Source organism: Aegilops tauschii, chromosome 1, assembly GCF_002575655.3.
Source record: "Aegilops tauschii subsp. strangulata cultivar AL8/78 chromosome 1, Aet v6.0, whole genome shotgun sequence".
NCBI lineage: Eukaryota > Viridiplantae > Streptophyta > Magnoliopsida > Poales > Poaceae > Aegilops > Aegilops tauschii.
The window spans coordinates 319376729-319404332 of NC_053035.3; the positions used below are offsets into that span (position 1 = coordinate 319376729).

A 27604-nucleotide genomic window follows, 5' to 3' on the forward strand; every position below is an offset into this window, starting at 1 on the left:
ACACACATACCACATAAAGGGCAAAAGAGGTTTTTTAGGTGTCATTTAGACTTAAAATAGACAAAAGTATTATGGAAGGCATAAAATTTAGAGTCGTTGTTATATAGGGAAGAAAAAGTCTTTCAGTATTATATTTTGGAACGAATGAAGTATTAAATAAGGAATTGTTTCTGGTCTGTACTACACCACACTACGCTACGCGCACTTCCGACTTTACGTCTCCACCCTCCGAACGAATTCAAATCCCAAACACGAACCCTTCAAAAGCCTCTAGGAAAATCGACATTCCAACGCAGCCCCAACCCCCACCTCGCCTGAGCAGGTCGCCGGCGACCGACAGGCTTCAGCCCCCCCCCCCCCCCCCCCCCCCCCCTCCCGCGACCCGGGGGAGGCGCTGAGCGAGCAAGGGGGATGGAGTTCACGGAGGCGTACAAGCAGACGGGCCCGTGCTGCTTCTCTCCCGACGCCCGCTTCCTCGCCGTCGCCTGCGACTACCGCCTCGTGGTCCGCGACGTCGTCACCCTCAAGGTATACACACTGCCATTTGCCCGGCCCGTTTCGCCCTCTTAGAATTGGGTTGCGAGTCTGGGGTTCATCCCTTTGGGGTAGTTGCTGGCGAATCTGGGATTTGAGGTTCGTGCCAGCTGGCGTGCTTCAGATTTGAGCGCCTTGATGCGTGGAAGGCGCCCAATTTCGACTGATCCGCATCTTAGTTAAGTTCTGACTGAAATCAGATCGACCTGCCATAGCATATGAATCGACATAGCACTTCAAAGTCGTATCTAAACTCTCGCTTTAACAAACATTTAGGTCAGGTCTGTACTTGCTATAACTAAGTAATGTGATTCGACCTGATTACTGCTGAGTAGCCACTTGTCTTGCTGTGGTCATGAATGGTTCAACATTTACTTTTTGCGGGGATTCAACATTGGCTTCTGTCTCCTACATCATCCGTAGTGTACAAGACTTCACATTATTTAAGGGGTCAATTTGGGGCTGTGACCCGAGAAATCATGGTACCAAGTGGTATGGGAGTGGATAATACGAGGTTTTGTTTTTCATGTGCAGGTTTAGATGGATGCATCTGGTCTGCACATATGAATTCTAGCTGTTGTATTAGCTTAGAATGCACCTTTTTATCTGTGTTATCATTATTATTGGTCTAATGTATTGTGCAACCTCTAGATTACTCTTTACTATCTTTTTGGGTTCATGGAAGTTCCATGAGCTCTTCACGTTTCATATCTCTTATGTGAATGCCGCTTGCTGTATTATTGCGTTATCATTTCAACTTTGAAGAATGGTTATGTATGTATGATATCTTGCATGTTGCATCCATCACCCAAGAAATGGTATTAATTCCTTACAACTTTCTACTCCCTCTGTTCCTAAATATTTATCTTTCTAGAGATTTCAACAAGTGACTACATACGGAGCAAAATGAGTGAATCTACATTCTAAAATATGTCTATATACATCCGTATGTGGTAGTCCATTTGATATCTCTAAAAAGACAAATATTTAGGAACAGAGGGAGTAATTTACTGCAGGCATGCCCATAAGAGTTACATGAACTTTAAGTTTACGTGATCTCCTTGTCATTATAAGAATGTTAGTCACATCTAGAAACTAAAAATTGTAAACACGTGCTTTAACTTGCTTGTGCAGGTGGTGCAGTTGTTTTCATGTGTGGACAAGATAAACTTTTTGGAGTGGGCACCGGATTCAGAATATATTCTATGTGGACTTTACAAGCGGCCAATGGTGCAGGCTTGGTCGCTGAGCCAGCCTGACTGGACCTGTAAGATTGATGAAGGATCTGCAGGGATTGCTTATGCTCGCTGGAGTCCTGACAGTCGTCATATACTCACTACATCAGAGTTTCAACTTCGTTTGACTGTATGGTCTCTTGTAAATACTGCCTGTGTTCATGTACAGTGGCCAAAGCATGCATCCAGAGGTGTTTCTTTCACTAAGGATGGGAAGTTTGCTGCGATCTGCACCAGGCGGGACTGCAAAGATTACATAAATTTGCTCTCATGTCATTCCTGGGAGATAATGGGTGTATTCGCTGTTGACACACTAGACTTAGCAGGTGTGGAGTGGTCGCCTGATGACAGTGCTATTGTGGCCTGGGATTCACTTCTTGAATACAAGGTGCATGTGCTATCTCTTCAGAAACTTCCTGGTGATTTATGTGTTGTGGCTTGTGACTGTAGCCAATTCTTATGCATATCTCTATGCAGCAGTTTTAGTTACCCCCTTTGCTATATTATGCTACTCTTCCATAATTATCTTCATTTACAGCATCTCATGATCTTACTTCACACCTTTCTAGCTTGCTAAAGACAGCTTAGTTTTTGAGATTGAGATGACGTTGCTTGAGTTACCTTGTTCGTTGCATGGTTGACAGGCCACACCGTGTTATCTTTTTCGAAGGGCAGCACAGCTTTTACCTTATTTTGGTTTATTACTCTTGTTGCCAAACTGGTACTTGATGACATAACTGAATTTGGTTCATGCCATGTACCTATATGTTTAATTTGGGTTTTAATGATTGATCATTTGGAACACTGGGTTACGGTTTCCCTCAAAACATATTGGGCCATGGCTTAAAAAATAATCCCTTGCATGATTCTTCAAAAGCTCACCCTCACATTTTTATAGCTTAACCAATCTTTTATTCAACTCTTAAAGTTCTTTTTTGTTTCCTAGACGAAAAATTAGGTGAGATAGTGAAATGTAAACTGACCATTCAAAGAACATGTCTTGTGCAGGTTCTAATATATTCACCGGATGGGCGATGCCTGTTCAAGTATTCAGCATATGAAAGTGGGTTAGGTGTCAAAACTGTTGGTTGGTCACCATGCGGGCAGTTTTTAGCAGTGGGCAGCTATGATCAATCAGTGCGAATATTGAACCATTTGACATGGAAAACCTTTGCCGAGTTCACTCATGCAGCCTCGATTCGAAGTCCCTATAATGCTGCTGTATTTAAGGTAAATCTGTCTATTCCTATCATCAATTCCCATCTTAGCAGATTTACTGTTGTTTTGGTGTTTGAACTCAGCATATTTACACTTTTATTGTCCATGCCATTTGATTATAACAACAAAATATGTCACAGGAAGTGGATGACCCATTTCAGCTTGATATGTCAGAGTTATGTCTAAGCGAAGGCTTGTCTCGTAACATGCGAGACAATGGCACTGGTAAGATTACGCAAATGGATTTGTACTCATCATTGCTTGTTTCCCTATGTTCACCCATTCATCATACCTTTTTCTTAGCATTTCTTGCTTGGCAGTTCCCTTATAAACTGAAATAGGTTGTGCACGGTCTATGGAATTAACCAAAGAAATCATCAAGATGTTACCCTGTCTAACAAAATTGAACAAGAGCATATTCTGGGACATCCTTTTTTGTGTGTACATAGTCTTATCAGACTTGTAAGCTTAACCTTTCTGATTTTGGCAGTTAATGTGATACTCCCTCTGTCCGGAAAAACTTGTCCCAAGCTTGTCCCCCTCAAATGGATGTATCTAGCACTAACTTGGTGCTAGATACATCCATTTAAGGGACAAGTTTTTTCGGACGGAGGGAGTACGTCTGAACTCTGAACATGTATTTACTTTACTTTAGTTATTATGTCTTGAGTCTTGACATTAGTAACATTGTACCCTATAGTGTGGGTCACCTTGGTATGTTTCCTTGCATAGTCAGCAAAATAAGTGTCAGTTCTATTTATGTTGACTTTTTCTTTGAGTGTTGACTTGGTGTAGAGAATACATTACTTTGCAACACCACATATAAGTAAAAACTTGATCGATTGTAGCTTAAGGCCATCTCGGTGTTAAGATGGGCGGTCTCCTCTAGTATTTTCTAGATTTGTGGAGACTATGTACACAATAGCTCAAGAACATACATAACCAAATTGACACGTTGTATGCTGCCTTTTGTGTACTTTTGTCAATTATCTCATTGTATTGTTCTGTAATGAATTTTCCTATTTTGTTTATCAGAAAATGGCTCAGAAGGAGGTTCTAGAGTAAAATATGCGGTGATGGATGTTCCAATCACCGTGCCAGCACAAAAACCAGCTAGTGACAAGCCCAACCCCAAACAAGGAATCGGTTAGCTGTTTTTACTTGTCTTTTCCTACTCCAATTCATGCCTCTTGCAAGGCCATTTTAAGTAATATCAGTACAGATGTGATGAATAACACTTACCAACAGTCCCTTAGGTGATTTGTCTTGCTGATTCTCAAAATTCTAGCAGAAAATTGTTGAAGAATCAGTGTGTTGTATTATGGAGAAACCCCCATTGCTAAGATTGCAATTGCATCCAGAGTTTCTTTCTGTGCCGAAACCTTGAAACACCTCTCACCTTTCAAGTTACAAACGTTGTGCAGGTATGCTGTCGTGGAGCAGCGATAGCCACTATTTCTTCACCCGGAATGACAACATGCCCACTGTTCTTTGGATATGGGACATCTGTCGCCTGGAGCTCGCAGCCGTTCTTGTGCAGAAAGATCCGATCCGCGCTGCTGCCTGGGACCCTACATGCCCGCGCCTCGTCTTGTGCACGGAGAGCCCGCACCTGTACATGTGGACGCTATCCGGTGCTTGCTGCGTCAACATTCCCTTGCCGAACTTCCGGATAGTTGACTTGAAATGGAACTCAGCAGGAAGCTGCCTCCTCCTGAAGGACCGCGATTCGTTCTGCTGTGCCGCAATCGTATCCGCTCTGCCAGAGGAAGAACCTGATGAGCAAACCGACGAGACCTCCGAAGACGAATGACGTCCTGTGTCTTGCTTGCTGTCAGTTTGAATCGTAGCCATTATCAGTGAAGTTATTATGTTGTAACATAGCAGTAGATCGATTTGGGTACAGCGACTGTTCTGATCTGGAAGGATGAGGAACACGGAAGGTGTTTGTTTCTTCTGTTATACAACTGCTGTTGGATTCCTTGAAGTTGGATAGATTTTGTAGAGTGCACAAAATCAAATGGAGGATTCTGGTCTGTCCATGTGCAATTCTTTTTTCTCCTTGTGCTGAAATGGTAAGCAGTTTGCGAGCAAGATAAGCTGTATGCTGTGAGTGAACAGCAAAGGAATCCATTCGTTTTCAAGCTGGAAAAACAAATATGGCTTGCTTCGACGGGCGCGGCGACTGATCCAGCAAGTGGCTAACTTTGTCCGGCTGTTAATGAAATGGGAAAATTATCTTTCTTATTATGTAAACTAGCAGCGTGACGTGCAGACTAGTAGTGTGCCAACCATGACAAAAACGACGCGTAGAGGCATTTGGATGGGTCTTCGCATCGCGTGAACCCGGGATGTCGACCGTGTGGCGCGTGCGACTACACTGATCGGAGGATCTTCCTCGTGCCATCAACACATGTGTCAAGCACTCAAGCGTCCACAAATCCTATCGAGGCAACATAATTATTTATGCATTCAGAAGAATATTGTCTGATTAATTATGAGAAACCCGGATAAATCATAAATTCAGGCGTCCACAAACCTGATATATCAGAATAAGAACAATAACAAGAAGAACAACAACAAGAAGAAGAATATAACCCATACACGTCAAGCCTTACCCACCTTTGGCATGCATTTGGTGATAGGCAACTCTGATTTTGACGATGAGCTTCGAAGACGAGACAAGCAAAAGTTGCGCCAATCCACCCACCACAACCTATCCGCTTGTCGCATGATCATCGTCGCCGATCGGATGATGCCAAAGCTCTGACTCCACCGTGATACAAAGAATAGAGTACGAGAATCCACGTCGCGGAGCCAACCATGTAGCCCTTGTCGTGACCCAAACGTCATAGGTCATCATCTTTGCCACACAAGTCGTCACACCACCAGTCAACATTATCTGTCGATTTCTTGCCGGTTTGTGATGACGCATGAGTCCAATCCATATGGAATGTTAAAAGGGATGGAGGTCTTCAAGGACGACGCTCCAATGAGGTAACGATGTCAGACACAACATCATCGTTAGATCCGACAAATCTGGATCCTAGGTTTCCACCCGAAGACCAAACATCTGGTTTTGGGTGGAGGATGTAGGTCTCCACAACAACGCCTCCAAATGAGGAGAACAACGCCCATGAGCGCCAGCACCTATGGTCAACAAAATGCCGCACAGAGCAACACAACCCACAACTACACACAACCCAAACACTGTCTCTTACACCCCGTTGGTCCGCACACCCCCAACGCTGCAAAATGCACCAACTTCACATGGGAGCCGCTACAAACCTCGTCACCAGCCGCCGGTGAGTCGAATCTATCTGAGCACACCCAAATCTGTCAGGGCGCGGTGCGAGTGGGGGTATGCCACTGGCACAAAAGCAATGCACATCCATCGAAGTGTGTAGAGCGGGACCACCATCAACATACCGAAGTCCACAAAGGCCGCCAACGCTGCAACGAGAAAGACATACAAATGCGTCATAACATTGGAGTAGCAGCGCATAGAGAGTTGTCAAAGGTGGTAGTGTTGTATAAACCCCATGAGGTCGAGCCTCCCCACAACAAGCGCACACGCCAACGCATGACACACGAGGAAGCTGCCTCGCCACCGCCATCGACTATGCGAGCTTAGCCCATCCTCTGACGGCAATAAGGAGGGGGGAAGGGTTAAGGTTCCTATAAACAGCCCATGGAGCAACGCGGTCATGTCATGAACAATCACAACAAGTCTAACCATGTGTGATTTTGAAGAGGCACTAGCTAGTTGTCCGCGCGTTGCAACCGGGACATTCATATTCTAGTGGTTCAACATCGATCATGCCCCCACATATACCTTACACTCCATATTCTAGAGTTTGATAAGATTTGATTTGAGTGTGGATAGAAAAGTCAAGGATTTTTTTTTTGATTTAGTTGAGGTTTGAAGGAGGGGGTGATGTTGGGGAACATAGTATTTCAAAAAAAATCCTACGATCACGCAAGATCTATCTAGGAGAAGCATAGCAACGAGCGGGGAGAGTGTGTCCACATACCCTCGTAGACCGAAAGCGGAAGTGTTTAGTAACGCGGTTGATGTAGTCGAACGTCTTCGCGGTTCAACCGATCCAAGTACCGAATGCACGGCACCTCCGCGATCTGCACACGTTCAACTCGGTGACGTCCCTCGAACTCTAGATCTAGCTGAGGCCGAGGGAGAGTTCCATCAGCATGACGGCGTGGTGACGGTGATGATGAAGTTACCGGCGCAGGGCTTCGCCTAAGCACTACGACGATATGACCAAGGTGTAAAACTGTGGAGGGGGGCACCGCACACGGCTAAAGATCAACTTGTGTGTCTATGGGGTGCCCCCTCCCCCGTATATAAAGGAGGGAGGAGGGGAGGGCCGGCCGGCCCCTAGGGCGTGCCCCAAGAGGGGAATCCTACTAGGACTCCAAGTCCTAGTAGGAATCCACCAAGAGGGAGAGAGGGGGAAGGAAGGAAGACGGGGAAGGGAAGGAAAGGGGGGCGCCGCCACCTTCCCCTAGTCCAATTCGGACCCAAGGGGGGGGGGGCCAGCCCCTCCTGGCCCTTCCTCTCTTCCCACTAAGGCCCATAGAGGCCCATTAGTTCTCCCGGGGGTTCCGGTAACCCCTTCCGGCACTCCGGTTTTATCCGAAACTCTCCGGAACACTTCCGGTGTCCGAACAACATGGTCCAACATATCAATCTTTATGTCTCGACCATTTTGAGACTCCTCGTCATGTCCGTGATCTCATCCGGGACTCCGAACAACCTTCGGTACATCAAATCACATAAACTCATAATATCAATCGTCATCGAACGTTAAGCGTGCGGACCCTACGGGTTCGAGAACTATGTAGACATGACCGAGACACATCTCCGGTCAATAACCAATAGCGGAACCTGGATGCTCATATTGGTTCCTACATTACGAAGATCTTTATCGGTCAAACCGCATAACGACATACATTGTTCCCTTTGTCATCGGTATGTTACTTGCCCGAGATTCGATCGTCGGTATCACCATACCTAGTTCAATCTCGTTACCGGCAAGTCTCTTTACTCGTTCCGTAATGCATCATCCCGCAACTAACTCATTAGTCACATTGCTTGCAAGGCTTATTGTGATGTGCATTACCGAGAGGGCCCGGAGATACCTCTCCGACAATCGGAGTGACAAATCCTAATCTCGATCTATGCCAACTCAACAAACACCATCGGAGACACCTGTAGAGCATCTTTATAATCACCCAGTTATGTTGTGATGTTTGATAGCACACTAAGTGTTCCTCCGGTATTCGGGAGTTGCATAATCTCATAGTCAGAGGAACATGTATAAGTCATGAAGAAAGCAATAGCAATAAACTAAACGATCATAGTGCTAAGCTAGCGGATGGGTCTTGTCCATCACATCATTCTCTAATGATGTGATCCCATTCATCAAATGACAACACATGTCTATGGCTAGGAAACATAACCATCTTTGATAAACAAGCTAGTCAAGTAGAGGCATACTAGGGACACTCTGTTTGTCTATGTATTCACACATGTATTAAGTTTCCGGTTAATACAATTCTAGCATGAATAATAAACATTTATCATGATATAAGGAAATATAAATAACAACTATATTATTGCCTCTAGGGCATATTTCCTTCAGTCTCCCACTTGCACTAGAGTCAATAATCTAGATTACATAGTAATGATTCTAACACCCATGGAGTCTTGGTGTTGATCATGTTTTGCTCGTGAGAGAGGCTTAGTCAATGGGTTTGCAACATTCAGACCCGTGTGTATCTTGCAAATCTCTATGTCCCTTCCAACACTTGATGGCGGATGGAATTGAAGCGTCTCTTGATGTGCTTGGTCTTCTTGTGAAATCTGGATTCCTTTGCCAAGGCAATTGCACCAGTATTGTCACAAAAGATTTTCATTGGACCCGATGCACTAGTGAAAGGATCGAGAAGAGGTGTCTAGAGGGGGTGAATAGACTCTTAGCAAAGAAAAATAGCAGTTTTTTAATTTCTTCAAGTTAAGGTAGAGTTTTAGCACAAGTTTAAACATTCGCAATACATATCAAGCAAGCATGACAAGAGTATATGAGCAGCAGAAAGTAAAGCATGCAATTTGCGAGAATGTAAAGGGATGGGATTGGAGTGTGCAAACGCAATTGCAGACACGGAGATTTTTGGCATGGTTCCGATAGGTGGTGCTATCGTACATCCACGTTGATGGAGACTTCAACCCATGAAGGGTAACGGTTGCGCAAGTCCACAGAGGGCTCCACCCACGAAGGGTCCACGAAGAAGCAACCTTGTCTATCCCACCATGGCCATCACCCACGAAGGACTTGCCTCACTAGGGTAGATCTTCACGAAGTAGGCGATCTCCTTGCCCATACAAACTCCTTGGTTCAACTCCACAATCTTGACGGAGGCTCCCAAGTGACACCTAACCAATCTAGGAGACACCACTCTCCAAAAGGTAATAGATGGTGTGTTGATGATGAACTCCTTGCTCTTGTGCTTCAAATGATAGTCTCCCCAACACTCAACTCTCTCTCACGGATTTGGATGTGGTGGAAAGATGATTTGAGTGGAAAGCAACTTGGAGAATGCTAGAGATCAAGATTTATGTGGTTGGAATGGAATATCTTGATCTCAACACATGAGTAGGTGGTTCTCTCTCAGAAAATGTATGCTGGAAGTGTAGGCACGTTCCGATGGCTCTCCTCACGAATGAAGGAAGGGTGGAGGGGTATATATAGCCTCCACACAAAATCTAACTGTTACACACAATTCACCAAACTCGGTGGGACCGAATCAGAAAACTCGGTCAGACCGATTCTGTTCATAATGTGACCGTTAGGCTTTTCGGTGGGACCGATGTGCTAGGGTTAGGGCATAACGTAATCTCGGTGAGACCGATTACACAAACTCGGTGGGACCGACTTTGGTAATAAGCTAACCAGAGAGTTGGTCAGGCAAACTCGGTGGGACCGATTCGCTCATTTCGGTGAGACCAAAACGTTACGAAGGGGAAACAGAGAGTTTGCATTGCGAACTCGGTGGGATCGATCGCTCATCTCGGTTGGACTGAAATGTTACGAAGGGAAACAGAGAGTTTGCAATCCCATCTCGGTGAGACCGAGATCCCTATTGGTGAAACCGAAGTGACTAGGGTTTCTGGCAGTGGCTATGTCAAATAAACTCGGTGGCGCCGGATAGATCAAATCGGTAGGGCCGAGTTTGACATTTGATTTGGGACATATGTGGATATGAGAAAGTGGTTGAGGGTTTGTGAAGCATATCACTAAGCATTTTGAGCAAGCAAGCCATTAAGCAACACCTCATCCCCTTTTAATAGTATTGGCTTTCCTAAGGACTCAATGTGATCTTGGATCACTAAAATGAAAATGTAGAGTCTTGAGCTTTTTAGCTTTTGCCAATCTTCTGTCCTTAGCATCTTGAAGGGGTTCCACATCCTCTTGTCCGCGCCACTCCACTGTTGAACTTATCTGAAATATACTAGATAAAAATATTAGTCCAACAAGATATATGTTGACATTAGTTACCAAAACCACCCAGGGAGCACTTGTGCTTTCAATCTCCCCCTTTTTGGTAATTGATGACAACATACATCAAAGCTTTAGATAAAGATATAAAGAGTAGCAAGTAAAGCTTTGGAAAGACATGTAACATGCATTGGCTCCCCCTACATGTATGCAATCATGTAAATATAGAATATAAGAGCATGTGAATGCATAAGCATGACAGAGCAAGCAATGAGTTACATGTATCTTGGCTATATGCATCAGAGCAAATGATGTGAATATAGGAATTGTACCTTCATGTTCATGAGTCCTTCTTGCAAACAATATGTACATCAGCGAGAGATCATCATGCACATGAATGTGATGCATATACTTACCTTGTGGTCTTGAGCTGGCTTAGGAAGAGATGAACCTGAGTGAACAATGTTAGATAACACAAATACATCTACTAGGCAGAGCAAAAACGGCAAACCACAAGAGTACCAAGACTGGATAACATGTAGAGAGTGAGTACTAGGTACTCCTATTGGATATAGACATGTCCCCAAGGGTAAAGATATGCAATGAATTCAAAGATTTCCTTCCCTTAGAAGTCATTCTCCCCCTGAATCTTATATTGGATAATGGGAGAAGGTGGGGAAAAGAAAATCGGAGCAAAACAAGTCAGAGAACAGAAACATAACACAAATTAACATGTCTTTCCCCTCTAAAGACTTGTGAGTTCTCTCCTCTTGAAAACCAAGCATCTGTGGTCTCTCTCTCCGTTTGATGTGATTAGGCATTCTCCCCCTTTGAAGTACTCTCCCCCTTTTTGAAGTAATTAAGCTTTGATGTGATCTCTCTCTCCCCCTTTGACATCAATTTCCAAGAAGGGATCTTCTGGATTATGAGTCGGAATAGGTTTGGTCCTTGAGTCACAGAGCAAAGCAACATATTGAATGTGATGCTGGTAGAGGACAAGAATCATTGAGTGGAGCTGGAACAAATATGCAGGATGCAAATGACAAAGTGTCTTCTCAGCACTGAAATCGGTAACAGCGAGTTGTTTACTTCGGTAGCACCGAAATGGTTCGACTTGACCGAAAGTGGCAATCCGGTGTGTGACGCCCCCGTTTCAATCGTACACTAATCATGCACGCAAATGTGTACGATCAAGATCAGGGACTCACGGGAAGATATCACAACACAACTCTACAACATAAACAAGTCATACAAGCATCATAATACAAGCCAGGGGCCTCGAGGGCTCGAATACAATTGATCGATCATAGATGAGTCAGCGGAAGCAACAATATCTGAGTACAGACATAAGTTAAACAAGTTTGCCTTAAGAAGGCTAGCACAAAAGTAGCAACGATCGAAAAGGCAAGGCCTCCTGCCTGGGACCTCCTAACTACTCCTCGAAGCCGAACTCCATGTAGAATCATCCTCGGGATCTCTAGCTCCTGGACTCCAGCATCTGGTTGCGACAACCAGGTATAGAAAGGGGAAAAGAGGGAGAAAAGCAACCGTGAGTACTCATCCAAAGTACTCGCAAGCAAGGAGCTACACTACATATGCATGGGTATATGTGTAAAGGGCCATATCGGTGGACTGAACTGCAGAATGCCAGAATAAGGCGGGGATAGCTAATCCTGTCGAAGACTACGCTTCTGGCCACCTCCATCTTGCAGCATGTAGAAGAGAGTAGATGGTAAGTTCACCAAGTAGCATCGCATAGCATAATCGTACCCGGCGATCCCCTCCTCGTCGCCCTGTTAGAGAGCGACCACCAGGTTGTATCTGGCACTTGGAAGGGTGTGTTTTATTAAGTATCCAGTTCTAGTTGTCATAAGGTCAAGGTAAAACTCCGGGTCGTCCTTTTACCGAGGGACACGGCTATTCGAATAGATAAACTTCCCTGCAGGGGTGCACCACATAACCCAACACGCTCGATCCCATTTGGCCGGACACACTTTTCTGGGTCATGCCCGGCCGCGGAAGATCAACACGTCGCAGCCCCACCTAGGCTCAACAGAGAGGTCAACACGCCGGTCTAAACCCTATGCGCGCAGGGGTCTGGGCCCATCGCCCATTGCACACCTGCACGTTGCGTACGCGACCGGAAGCAGACCTAGCCTAGCAGGCGTTCCAGTCCAATCCGGCGCGCGCCGCTCCGTCGCTGACGTCAAGAAGAGCTTCGGTTGATACCATGACGTCGAGTGCCCATAACTGTTCCCGCGTAGTTGGTTAGTGCGTATAGACCAAATGGCCAGACTCAGATCAAATACCAAGATCTCGTTAAGCGTGTTAAGTATCCGCGAACGCCGACCAGGGCCAGGCCCACCTCTCTCCTAGGTGGTCTCAACCTGCCCTGTCGCTCCGCCACAAAGTAACAGTCGGGGGCCGTCAGGAACCCAGGCCCACCTCTACCAGGATGGAGCCACCTGTCCTTTCAGCCCCCCATCAGAATCACTTGCGGGTACTCCTCGAGGCGAGCCGACTTTAGTCACCACATGTGTCATGTATATAAAGTATATAGTATATACCCGTGATCACCTCCCGAAGTGATCACGGCCCGGTAGTATAGCATGGCAGACGGACAAGAGTGTAGGGCCACTGATGGAACACTAGCATCCTATACTAAGGAGTAGGATAGCAGGTAAGGGTAACAACTGTAGCAACAATGACAGGCTATGCATCAGTATAGGATTAACCGAAAGCAGTAACATGCTACACTACTCTAATGCAAGCAGTATAGATAAGGAATAGGCGATATCTGGTGATCAAGGGGGGGGGGGCTTGCCTGGAAGCTCAGCCGAGAAGGAGGGGTTGTCAACACCGTAGTCGTACTGGGTAGTAGCGGCATCGGTCTCGGTGTCTAACGAAAGAAGAGGGGAAGAAACAATAAATATAATGCAAACATAAGCATGACGGTGCATGACAAGACAAAGCGTGATGCTAGGTGTGCCCAAACGCGGTAGTAGGTGATATCGGCGAAGGGGGGAAACATCCGGGAAAGTATTCCCGGTGTTTCGCGTTTTTGGACAGATGAACCGGAGGGGGAAAGTTGCGAGTTCGATATGTTAGGGATGTGTGGCAGACGAACGGGCTGCGTATCCGGATTCGTCTCGTCGTTCTGAGCAACTTTCATGTACAAAGTATTTTCATCTGAGCTACGGTTTATTTTATATTAATTTTAAAAGATTTAAATCATTATTAGGATTAGCAGAATTAATTAAATCAAAAAGCATTTATGACGTCATCATGACATCAGCGTGATGCAAGCGGTCAAAGTTGACCGTTGACCAGTCAACTAAATGGGTGGGTCCCGCATGTCATAGGCTGTTATCTAATTCACAGTAGTTAGATTTATTAGTAGGTTAATTAGGTTTAATTAACTAGATTAATTAAGTTAATTAATTAATAATTAGTTATTATTATTTTAAATTCCTTTTTTTAATGTTCAGGGGCTGGGCCCCTCGTGTCATTGGCCCTAGGGGCCATAGTGGGTCCGGGCGCTGGGTGCGGGCGTGGTGCCCGTGCCCGAGACAGAACGGGGCTGGCCCTAAACGCAGCCCGCGGCGTGGGCGCCGGCAGCCAGAACGCCGGCCAGTGGGGGGGGGCGATCCGCGGTGGACGGGGCGAGGCCAGGGACGGCGACGGGGCGACGGTGCCGGAGCTAGTGACAGAGGCGGGCGACGGCGGGCGAGCCACGACAATCAGTGGCGAGGCGCGGGGAGCAAGGGCGACGGAGCGTGTAGAGGAGGGCGAGGCCGTGGCGAGGCGAGCAGTCGCCAGTGGGGGACGCCGGGGCCCTAGCCGTGGAGGGCGCGCCGGCGGGGAATGCGGTTGCCGCGGGCGAGCGGCTTGGCGAAGGCCGGCGCTGGCCAAGGGGCAGCGCGCGCGGGCCGTCGTCAAGCAGGGGTGCGTGGGCGCGGCCAGGGCGGCCGACGCGTGCGGGCGTCGGTGAGCGAGGCCATGGCCGATGCGGTGAGCACGTTCGGGCCCCGGTCGGCGAGTGTGCACGGCGACGGAGGGGAAGAGGTGGAGGGGGGAGAGGCCCGGGGCCTCACCGGGGTTCGCAGGGTCAAGGGCCGCGGTGCTCGAGGTGGGGGGACGGGGACGGCGTGGACGGAGTGGAGGCAGACCGGTGGGGAGGAGGAAGCAGGCCGGCGAGGGAGAGGACGGGGCGGACGACGGCGAGCTCCGCACGGCGGTGGCGTCAGGGCCGAGCCCGAGTTCCAGATCGGGGGCGGAGGGGATGGGGCGGTGCGGACGGGCGTCGGGGCCGGCTCGGGGCTGCCGAGGTGCAGAGGGGGGAGACGAGGCGGCGTCGCCGGTGTCGGGGCCAACCGCCCCGATCCAGATCCGATCGGGGGGGGGGGGGTGCAGAGAGGAGAGGTGGGGGTCGGGGGAAGAGGGGATCGGGGGGTGGGGGGTTGTGCGGTCGTGGGTTAGGGTTACGGAGTAGTGGGGGGGGGTAGTAGTGGGTTAGGTGGACCGGGGTAGGCCGGCCTGTTGGGTTGTGGCCCAGTGGGCCAGGGGGTTTGTTTGTTTTTTTGACTTTGTTTTATTTCCTTTATTTTTATTTATTCTTTCCTATTTTATTTTAGTTACATTTTATTTTAGTTTTAGTAAAAATTATCACTAACACCTAAATTGGTACTTCTAAATAAACTACTGCCACATTAATTCTTATCCCAACTAAAATAGTTTAACATTTTATAAAATTTAAAAGGCATTTATTTTATTATTTAACCTACAGTTTTAATTATTTTGAACACTTAATCATTTTATTAAATTTAGGTTTCTTCACCACTATTACCCAGGATTTATTTAACACATTTACAACATTTTAGTTTTCACTTTTGAAAACTTTAACTGTTTGACTTGATCTTAAATTTGAATTTGGATCGGTTCTAAACTAGCACGAGATTAGCAACAGTAATCGTGGTGACGTGGCATCATTACGAGAGGGTTACTGTAGCTTGATTACCCGGGCGTCACAATTCTCCTCCACTACAAGAAATCTCGTCCCGAGATTTAAGCGGTGGAGTAAGGGGGAAAAAGTGCTGGTAGCGAAAACCTAACGAGTCTTGTCGGTCTTGGCTGCCCCTTTCAAAGAGGTTGATCCCTTTTGTTGATGTCTTCATTACTCTGCTTCAAGTCACCATGATCAAGTCGTCATCCTTTCTTCGGGATTTTCATTGTACATATGAAGGACAAGGGGTAACTTCGGAAAAACGGACCTCTGAAAGGTTGACTATCTGGTTGATAACATCGGGGATGGTGGCGGAAAGTAACTCTTGAATGGAAACTTAAGACAATATCGAGAGCAAGGTAAGTAGGTACCATGAGAAGTTTCGAGCGGGTGAATCGTTCGATGCCTGAAACAAAGTGTGAAAGGGGTTCAAGCAGCGAGAGTAAGTATTGCGTCTGATACCAGAATAGATCAGTAGGACGGTGGTCCGTGAATTACATACGAGGCCACGCGCGATGAATAAATTTGGGAACAGGGGGTGCACAGGAGAGTCAGGTTTTGATCCTGTGGAACTGTGGGTTATGGGCCCACCATGTGGTTAAAGTAGGAAGGGCGGTGACATCTTGCACGATCATGATAGCAAGGCATGTCACAGGGTAGCCTGTCAGTTATATGTCAGCAACATCGTCGGTACCAAGGGCGAGGGATGAAGAGAACCATTTTCCTGCTCGTTGAAACGAGGCGGACCAATAGGCAAAGTTCTCGTCCATCGGTGGTTACCGGAATGTCACCAACAATAGTAACAGGGTCTTACTGACAGAGTTGTACACCGAGGTGTTTGCACAAGCAGGGAATTAATACTGCTTAGATCATAATGATCACCAGAAACGTTAAACCAACCAATGGAAAGGAAAATATGATTATCAGATTAAACAGAACAATGGAAAGGAAAATGTGTTTAAACACATATTTCAGGGGGTATATCCTTCCCAAGGACAATGGTAGAAGAGAACCATTTAGGTTAGGGAAGAGGAAGTTCATGACATTACCCAAAGAACGGTGTTTGAATAATTGATAACGAAAATTTAGCATTGTGCTTCAAATGTTTTTATTGAAGATCGGAGTACCTTAGATATGCTTCGAGATAGCATTGACATGGTCATCAGGTGAAGATCAGACTTTGAAAACACACAGGATCCATCAGGAATAACTTGTAGAATAAGTCTTACAATTTCCTCATGGAAGAATGGATAACCTTGCTGAAAAGGAATCTATAACAATAGGGCCAACCGGCCAGGTGTGCTAGGCACGACATCACCTTACCGGGTCACATAAGACCAATGTTATAACTCTTGGAAATATGTTCCAACCATCATATCTGTCCGAGATTCAGATCTGATTGGTGTCAGGATAACTCAGACTCAGGATGCCTGAGAAGAAAGGTGCAACACAAATTGTCGAGATGACATTGTAAGATTCTCGAGAATTGAACTATGGAAGCGAGTTCCGAAGAGTTCATCATTAAATCAAGGAGAGGGTGAGGGGGTGGCTGATGGACTCAGCGACAATTCCTCCAGATTTCCAAAAGATGGATTTCCACAAGTATGTCAACAAGGAGATAACATTTGTCAATTCAAATGGTATAATGATGTATGCTCGAGGAAAACATACACAATTAAACATTGGTTGAAAGGTGCACCCGAAATATGGGCTGGGTTGCATGACCAACGTCGGAATGGTGATTCAATAATCAATAGTCTAAGAATGAGCGTCCGACCATTAACTTCAAAGGAATAGGGTTGCTAGAAGGGCAGAATCCAAACAGCACCGCTCACTTGTTGGTACCCCGGTTGGAATCAACACGAGGACCCCAGAAAGAATGGTGATGGTGAGAAGTATCACCATACCAAGAATTCTTAAGAGGTGGTGAAATTCTCACAACATAGATGACATAAGAGATGTTAATGTTCCAAGGTAAAGAAGAACAATTGCTGGATAGCAAGGAACTCAAGGTATAACACCAAACACGAACAAGCTTGTGTTGGTGGGAAGGCAATAAGGTGGTCGATGATAACACAGATCATCGAGGGCAAGGATGGTATTTCTCATCATGCACTCAATTGATATCCTGGAAGAGCTCATAAGGTTGATGATGATCACGACACATTTGCTGAGAGGTTTCATGAAGATGTAATCGAACAGCGCCTGCTCAAGCAGAAGGACTGATGCAGCAAAAGATTATTGGAACTATGGATACAACACCAACTAGGAATCAAGCTTGCCATTCGAGGTGAAACGATAAGACAAGGGAGATCGACATAAGCTTAGCTCATCGTTGAAAGTTGTGTTCCGGGAAGGACCGGGTAGCACAGTTAAAAAGTTTGCACGATAATGATATAGCCGATAAGGCTAGAAATGACTTGAAGGATTATTAAACTCGTAAGCAACAAGAATTACTTAGAGTTATTGAATCGGAGTGCGGAATTGATTCACTTATCGGTGTTCTCGAGTGACTAATAACTCAAAGCCCGTGGAAAATTGGAATCAGTGAGAATGTAGCACTTGATGAAGAACTCATAAGAAGTTATGCAGTTCCATGATAATCTCGAGATACCAGGGGGTAATACTTGACGACAGATCAAGGTAGAGGTTGGACTAGGGTATTGCTCTGCAGAAGACAAGTGCTCAAACTTGCACGAGAAACGGAATCAAGGAGAAACATGGTCGGAACCACGTCCACGGATACCAGATGAACTTATAACAAGGGGATAATTATTTTAAGAGAAGCTTCCATGATAAGGTATACATCGTGTCCATGGGCATGAACACAGGGTTCAAGGTCGACTCCCACTTGTTCAACGCATAACCTTTCATTCACCTCTCGTATTTCGAAAATGACATTAGTTGTTGAAAGTTTTTACCTGGTGCAATACCAGATAAGTATGACCCGTGTAATCTTTCGGGTTCACACGGATTAGGGAAGGCGTAGGTTCAACCCATCAGGGCATCTTAGGAACATATACCACAAACTTCAGAGTAAATATTACAAGCTCGAAAGTAGAGCATTGTTCAAAAGCAGATGATACAATTTACCAAAGGCATTATATACCCATGGAAAGGCTCACAAGGATATTCAATATGAAGGACACTATCGGATAAAATCCAACAAAGGAACCGATGGTCCACAAGGGATCTGATGTGAGCAGCGGTACTCAACCAGAGGAAGAAGAATGCAAGGAGATCTGATTATAGAAACAACTGACTAATTCAAAGTTCAAATGCAAAAGAATTATGATTTCCAAATCAGGGGATCAGGAGCAACGCTCTGATCAAGGATGGATAAGTTGAGTAGGCTTAGGGGTACAATCGATGGCAAATTGATTGGTCGAGATCCAGCTCACGTTTAAAATGACGTCTGAGCCGGAAGGATGAATTCTAGGATCTGATTGAGGATTGCGAGCATTCAACAAATTGAATCAACGGACTCAAAATGATAATGACAAGAGATGCCAATAAGATTATAGACTTATGGGATTAACCATAATGCAAGCAAGTAAGAATTTCAAGAGCAATAGGCTATTCAGGATTTCGAAAGTTCAAATAGTATGTTGAAGACTTCTGTGAAATACATGAATCAACTGGGGATGAGCAAATATCCGGTGAGTGCTAGAAATTATCCATAGTGGTATTCATGTGGCAAAGAACAGCAAGGCAGTAAGCTCAAAGGATTCTCGGAGCAACAAAGAGAATTTCGAGGTATCTTGTAATAACAAGATCAACTGGGAAGCATTGTATGAATGGCGAGTATACGTGGTTATCCACAGGGTTATCGATGGAAGGGAATTGCAAAAGCGACATCATAAAGTCTCAAGAGAACATCGGAGAGTATCTTCGGATCCTTCTGGTGCAGTAGACGATCATCTGTAATAAGGGGCTCTCCGGGAGAAAGTATTATCGAGAACCTAGAGTCAGAGTTAGTAAAATCGTTTAATCCGAATAGAAGAGATGTCAGAGTCCTAGAGTATAGGTTGAGGAATAAAAGATCCTACTACCACCCAATGGCGACGTGGGCCCGTAAGCCACACAACCATGTTAGTAAAACAGTTTTCACCGACTAGACTCAACTTCGGCCAAGGAGTGTGGAAGGGGGATTCCTATAGGCAGTTGGCTCTGATACCAACTTGTGACGGCCCCGTTTCAATCGTACACTAATCATGCATGCAAATGTGTACGATCAAGATCAGGGACTCACGGGAAGATATCACAACACAACTCTACAACATAAATAAGTCATACAAGCATCATAATACAAGCCAGGGGCCTCGAGGGCTCGAATACAATTGCTCGATCAAAGACGAGTCAGCGGAAGCAACAATATCTGAGTACAGACATAAGTTAAACAAGTTTGCCTTAAGAAGGCTAGCGCAAAAGTAGCAACGATCGAAAAGGCAAGGCCTCCTGCCTGGGACCTCCTAACTACTCCTCGAAGCCGAACTCCATGTAGAATCATCCTCGGGATCTCTAGCTCCTGGACTCCAGCATCTGGTTGCGACAACCAGGTATAGAAAGGGGAAAAGAGGGAGAAAAGCAACCGTGAGTACTCATCCAAAGTACTCGCAAGCAAGGAGCTACACTACATATGCATGGGTATATGTGTAAAGGGCCATATCGGTGGACTGAACTGCAGAATGCCAGAATAAGGGGGGGGATAGCTAATCCTGTCGAAGACTACGCTTCTGGCCACCTCCATCTTGCAGCATGTAGAAGAGAGTAGATGGTAAGTTCACCAAGTAGCATCGCATAGCATAATCCTACCCGGCGATCCCCTCCTCGTCGCCCTATTAGAGAGCGATCACCGGGTTGTATCTGGCACTTGGAAGGGTGTGTTTTATTAAGTATCCAGTTCTAGTTGTCATAAGGTCAAGGTACAACTCCGGGTCGTCCTTTTACCGAGGGACACGGCTATTCGAATAGATAAACTTCCCTGCAGGGGTGCACCACATAACCCAACACGCTCGATCCCATTTGGCCGGACACACTTTTCTGGGTCATGCTCGGCCGCGGAAGATCAACACGTCGCAGCCCCACCTAGGCTCAATAGAGAGGTCAACACGCCGGTCTAAACCCTATGCGCGCAGGGGTCTGGGCCCATCGCCCATTGCACACCTGCACGTTGCGTACGCGACCGGAAGCAGACCTAGCCTAGCAGGCGTTCCAGTCCAATCCGGCGCGCGCCGCTCCGTCGCTGACGTCAAGAAGAGCTTCGGTTGATACCATGACGTCGAGTGCCCATAACTGTTCCCGCGTAGTTGGTTAGTGCGTATAGACCAAATGGCCAGACTCAGATCAAATACCAAGATCTCGTTAAGCGTGTTAAGTATCCGCGAACGCCGACCAGGGCCAGGCCCACCTCTCTCCTAGGTGGTCTCAACCTGCCCTGTCGCTCCGCCACAAAGTAACAGTCGGGGGCCGTCAGGAACCCAGGCCCACCTCTACCAGGATGGAGCCACCTGTCCTTTCAGCCCCCCATCAGAATCACTTGCGGGTACTCCTCGAGGCGAGCCGACTTTAGTCACCACATGTGTCATGTATATAAAGTATATAGTATATACCCGTGATCACCTCCCGAAGTGATCACGGCCCGGTAGTATAGCATGGCAGACGGACAAGAGTGTAGGGCCACTGATGGAACACTAGCATCCTATACTAAGGAGTAGGATAGCAGGTAAGGGTAACAACTGTAGCAACAATGACAGGCTATGCATCAGTATAGGATTAACCGAAAGCAGTAACATGCTACACTACTCTAATGCAAGCAGTATAGATAAGGAATAGGCGATATCTGGTGATCAAGGGGGGGGCTTGCCTGGAAGCTCAGCCGAGAAGGAGGGGTTGTCAACACCGTAGTCGTACTGGGTAGTAGCGACGCCGGTCTCGGTGTCTAACGAGAGAAGAGGGGGAAGAAACAATAAATATAATACAAACATAAGCATGAAGGTGCATGACAAGACAAAGCGTGATGCTAGGTGTGCCCAAACGCGGTAGTAGGTGATACCGGCGAAGGGGGGAAACATCCGGGAAAGTATTCCCGGTGTTTCATGTTTTCGGACAGATGAACCGGAGGGGGAAAGTTGCGAGTTCGATATGTTAGGGATGTGTGGCGGACGAACGGGCTGCGTATCCGGATTCGTCTCGTCGTTCTGAGTAACTTTCATGTACAAAGTATTTTCATCCGAGCTACGGTTTATTTTATATTAATTTTAAAAGATTTAATCATTATTAGGATTAGCAGAATTAATTAAATCAAAAGGCATTTATGATGTCATCATGACATCAGCGTGATGCAAGTGGTCAAAGTTGGCCGTTGACCAGTCAACTAAATGGGTGGGTCCTGCATGTCATAGGCTGTTATCTAATTGACAGTAGTTAGATTTATTAGCAGGTTAATTAGGTTTAATTAACTAGATTAATTAAGTTAATTAATTAATATTTAGTTATTATTATTATTATTTTAAATTCCTTTTTTTAACGTTCAGGGGCTGGGCCCCTCGTGTCATTGGCCCTAGGGGCCATAGTGGGTTCGGGCGCTGGGTGCGGGCGTGGTGCCCGTGCCCGAGACCGAACGGGGCTAGCCCCGGACGCAGCCCGCGGCGTGGGCGCCGGCAGCCAGGATGCCGGCCAGTGGGGGGGGCGATCCGCGGTGGACGGGGCGAGGCCAGGGACGGCGACGGGGCGGCGGTGCCGGAGCTAGTGACAGAGGCGGGCGACGGCGGGCGAGCCACGACAATCAGTGGCGAGGCGCGGGGAGCAAGGGCGACGGAGCATGCAGAGGAGGGCAAGGCCGTGGCGAGGCGGGCAGTCGCCGGTGGGGGACATCGGGGCCCTAGTCGTGGAGGGCGCGCCGGCGGGGAATGCGGTCGCCGCGGGCGAGCGGCTTGGCGAAGGCCGGCGCTGGCCAGGGGGCAACGCGCGCGGGCCGTCGTCAAGCAAGGGTGCGCGGGCGCGGCCAGGGCGGCCGGCACGCGTGCGGGCGTCGGTGAGCGAGGCCATGGCCGATGCGGTGAGCACGTTCGGGGCCCGGTCGGCGAGTGTGCACGGCGACGGAGGGGAAGAGGTGGAGGGGGAGAGGCCCGGGGCCTCACCGGGGTTCGCAGGGTCAAGGGCCGCGGTGCTCGAGGTGGGGGGACGGGGACGACGTGGACGGAGTGGAGGTAGACCGGTGGGGAGGAGGAAGCAGGCCGGCGAGGGAGAGGACGGGGCGGACGACGGCGAGCTCCGCGCGGCAGTGGCGTCAGGGCCGAGCCCGAGTTCCAGATCGAGGGCGGAGGGGATGGGGCGGTGCGGACGGGCGTCGGGGTCGGCTCGGGGCTGCCGAGGTGCAGAGGGGGGAGACGAGGCGGCGTCGCCGGCGTCGGGGCCAACCGCCCCGATCCAGATCCGAACGGGGGGGGGGGGGCAGAGAGGAGAGGTGGGGGTCGGGGGGAGAGGGGATCGGGGGGTGGGGGGTTGTGCGGTCGTGGGTTAGGGTTACGGAGTAGTGGGGGTAGTAGTGGGTTAGGTGGACCGGGGTGGGCCGGCCTGTTGGGTCGTGGGCCAGTGGGCCAGGGGGGTTTGTTTTTTTACTTTGTTTTCTTTCCTTTATTTTTATTTATTCTTTCCTATTTTATTTTAGTTACATTTTATTTTAGTTTTAGTAAAAATTATCACTAACACCTAAATTGGTACTTCTAAATAAACTACTGCCACATTAATTCTTATCCCAACTAAAATAGTTTAACATTTTATAAAATTTAAAAGGCATTTATTTTATTATTTAACCTACAGTTTTAATTATTTGGAACACTTAATCATTTTATTAAATTTAGGTTTCTTCACCACTATTACCCAGGATTTATTTAACACATTTACAACATTTTAGTTTTCACTTTTGAAAACTTTAACTGTTCGACTTGATCTTAAATTTGAATTTGGATCGGTTCTAAACTAGCACGAGATTAGCAACAGTAATCGTGGTGACGTGGCATCATTACCAGTGGGTTATTGTAGCTTGATTACCCGGGCGTCACACGGTGTGTCCGAGTTCAACACAGAGATAACATTTTGTCACCTCGGCTCACTAGGCAAATAGGATCTCACAAGGATTTGCAATGAATTTACTGAAGGATTTGCAATGAATTAGATGCAGGAAATGCAGAACAAAGAAAAAATAATCTAGATGAAGTTTTTTTTAAAAGAAGGGAAACAAGGTATGCAAGAGACAAATGAAAAAACACACGGAGACACTAGAGAACTTCATCTAGAATTGGGCGGCGACAAAGTCACCTATGTTAGAGTATATTGACCGAGGAGTCAAGTGAAAACACTTGGTCGTAAGTCATACTCATCGTTTAAGCTCAAAATGGGGTTACCATTTTTCGTTTAAGCATTTTGATGTATTCACATCTTGTTGAGCTGCTTTGACCCATGACCTGGGGTAAAGCTTCTCTAAGATGGAATAACATACCTTGGGTGGTGGTGTTGTATTTGATCACGTAGTCGAACTTGTGTGGGATGCTCAAGGTTGATGTAGCTCATCAAGGATTTGGAGCACCACTTGGATTTGAGTTCATCTACCCTACATGGGTTAGTCTTGCAAGGAAGAGCACTTGTGTATCCAAAATGACAATAATGAAATTTGATATATAGAATTTGTCAAAGGATATGTTGAAGGGTTTCAAGCTTCCTTGTCTTCAACCACCATGTTGTAGAGACTTGGTGATGTAGAGATTGCTCAAGTTGTGAGTGAGTTGCAATCTCATAGATTTAGATTCACCCAAGTACCTACAATGCTTACATAGCATGCAAGGGTACAAGTATATCCAAGACACATGATCATCATTATAAGAGAAAAGTCAAGGATTAGTCATAGGGTCATGCCTTGCATGTATCCAAATGGAGTTTCTACTCCAAGTTTGAAGCATCAATGATGTTCAATTCTCCTCTCAAACGGAAAAATACTTTCTCATCAAGCGGTTTGGTGAATATATCCGCTAATTGCTTATTGGTACGAACATGCTTAAGATCAATGTCTCCTTTAGCAACATGATCTCGAATGAAATGATGACAAACTTCTATATGCTTAGTTCGAGAATGTTGCACGGGACTGTGAGCAATCTTAATAGCACTTTCATTGTCACAAAGTAATGGAACATGTTTCACATTGATCCCATAATCCTTAAGAGTTTGGGTCATCCAAAGTAACTGAGCACAACATGAACCGGTGGCAATGTATTCCGCTTCGGCGGTGGATAAGGATACCGCGTTTTGTTCCTTGGAGGACCAAGACACAAGAGATCTACCAAGAAATTGACAAGTAACTGAAGTGGATTTTCTATCAACCTTGTCTCCGACATAGTCCGAATCGGAGTAGCCGACAAGATCAAGAGAAGACCCCTTAGGATACCAAATGCCAAAATTTGGTGTGTGAATTAAGTATCTCACTATCCTTTTCACAGCCTTAAGATGACATTCTTTGGGGGCCGCTTGATATCGTGCACACATGCACACACTTAGCATAATATCGGGACGGGAGGCACATAGATATAACAATGAACCAATCATAGAACGGTAAACCTTTTGGTCAACCGTTTTGCCATCCTTGGTCAAGTCAAGATGTCCACTAGTAGGCATGGGAGTTTTCATACCTTTGCTTTCTTGCATGTTGAACTTCTTGAATAAGTCCTTGGTGTACTTTGTTTGAGAAACAAAGGTGCCTTCCTTAGTTTGCTTGATTTGCAAACCAAGAAAGAACTTGAGTTCACTCATCATAGACATCTCAAACTTCTTCGACATTAGCTTCCCAAACTTTGCACTAAAATGAGGGTTAGTCGAACCAAATATGATAACATCAACATAGATTTGGCACACAAATAATTCACCATTAACCCTTTTAGTAAAAAGAGTAGAATCTATTTTTCCAATCTCAAAGCCTTTTTCAATAAGGAACTTGGTCAAGCATTTATACCACGCTCTAGGAGCTTGTTTAAGACCATAAAGAGCTTTGTGAAGTTTGTAACATGGTCGGGTTTCTTAGGATTAACAAATCCGGGATGTTGTTTAACATAAACTTCCTCCTCAATTTCACCATTTAGAAAAGCACTTTTAATGTCCATTTGGTACAAGGTAATATCATGATGATTAGCATAGGCAAGTAAGATGCGGATGGACTCAAGTCTAGCAACAGGGGCGTATGTCTCACCATAGTCCATACCTTTTACTTGAGTGTAGCCTTGGGCGACGAGACGTGCCTTGTTGTGAACGACTTGTCCATCTTCGTCTTGCTTGTTGAGAAACACCCATTTGGTACTGATGATGTTGTGGTTGTTGTCGGGCTTCTCGACCAATGTCCACACTTGGTTTCTCTCAAAGTTGTGTAGCTCTTCATGCATGGCATTTATCCAATCCGGATCTTCTAGTGCTTCTTCAACTTTCATAGGTTCAATTCTAGAGATGAATGAATAATGTTCACAAAAATTAGCCAAACGAGTTTTAGAGCGAGTGATTCTCCCGGTTTGGATATAATTGAAGATTTGTTCGACGAGATGGTCTCTTGAGACTCTTGCTCGAACTCGTGAGAGCTTTTGCTTGGGTCAGGGTGGAACATCTTCTTCATCATCTTGTCCTTCTTCATTGTTGACGTTGTCGTTCTCTTGTCGTGTTGGAGAAGGAGGTTGATGAGGTTCATCTTGATGCACTTCCTCGTTTTCTTCATCTTGGCGTGTCCCACTTGTGGATGCTTCCATGTCAACTCTTGGTTCACCTTGTCGTGAGGTAGAAGCTTCCACTTGGACGGACGAGGTACTCTCCTTCACCTCTGTTGGACGAATCTTGCCAATAGACAAGTCTTGGATTGCTTCCGAAGGGTCTTTGTCTCCTACATCAATTGGCAATTGCTCTACTTGCGAGCCGTTAGATTCATCAAACTTCACATCTACAGTCTCTTCAACCTTTCGGGTGAAATTGTTGTAGACACGGTAAGTGTGAGAGTTTGAGCCATAACCAAGTAGGAAACCTACATGATATTTAGGAGCAAATTTAGAACGACGATGCTTATCAAGAATGTAACACTTTGAGCCGAATACTCGAAAGTATCCAACTTGGGGTTTGTTACCGGTGAGAAGCTCCTATGCCGTCTTGCCGAGTAGCTTGTGAAGATACAGGCGATTTGTTGCATGACAAGCTGTCTCAACCGCTAACATCCAAAAGTGTTTTGGCGTCTTGTACTCATCAAGCATCGTACTCGCCATCTCAATAAGAGTCCGGTTCTTCCTCTCAACAACTCCATTTTGTTGAGGTGTGTACGTAGCCGAGAACTCGTGTGATATCCCTTCTTCGTCAAGAAAGGTATCCATATTTGCGTTCTTGAACTCTGTTTCATTGTCGCTGTGAACCTTCTTCATCATAAAATGCGGCAATTGCTAACATGATTCGGACAGACTTAAGCATCGCTACGGGTGAGAAAGTCTCATCGTAGTCAACCCCTTGAACTTGTCGAAAACCTTTTGCAACAAGTCGAGCTTTGTAGACAGTAACATCACCGTCAGCCTCGGTCTTCTTCTTGAAGATCCATTTATTTTCTATGGCTTGCCGATCATTGGGCAAGTCAACCAAAGTCCACACTTTGTTCTCATACATGGATCCCATCTCAGATTTCATGGCCTCAAGCCATTTCGCGGAATCTGGGCTCACCATCACTTCATCATAGTTCGTAGGTTCGTCATGGTCAAGTAACATGACGTCCAGAACAGTATTACCATACCACTCTGGTGCGGATCTTACTCTGGTTGACCTACGAGGTTCGGTAGTAACTTGATCAGAAGCTTCATGATCATCATCATTAGTTTCCTCACTAATTGGTGTAGGAATCACTGGAACTGATTTCTGTGATGAACTACTTTCCAATAAGGGAGTAGGTACAATTACCTCATCAAGTTCTACTTTCCTCCCACTCACTTCTTTCGAGAGAAACTCCTTCTCTACAAAGGATCCATTCTTAGCAACGAATATTTTGCCTTCGGATCTGTGATAGAAGGTGTACCCAATAGTCTCCTTTGGGTATC

General features: G+C 46.2%; 1 protein-coding gene across 1 annotated transcript; it reads left to right on the plus strand.

Moving 5' to 3' along the window:
• Positions 1-240: 240 nt before the first annotated feature.
• On the plus strand, positions 241-5036 carry LOC109758383 (uncharacterized). The gene is made up of 6 exons (XM_073497022.1): positions 241-528; positions 1669-2157; positions 2778-2999; positions 3128-3212; positions 4023-4133; positions 4412-5036. Exons 1-6 carry the CDS (start codon positions 412-414, stop codon positions 4798-4800), a joined length of 1413 nt encoding a protein of 470 aa, XP_073353123.1. The 5' UTR covers positions 241-411; the 3' UTR covers positions 4801-5036.
• Positions 5037-27604: the final 22568 nt, after the last annotated feature.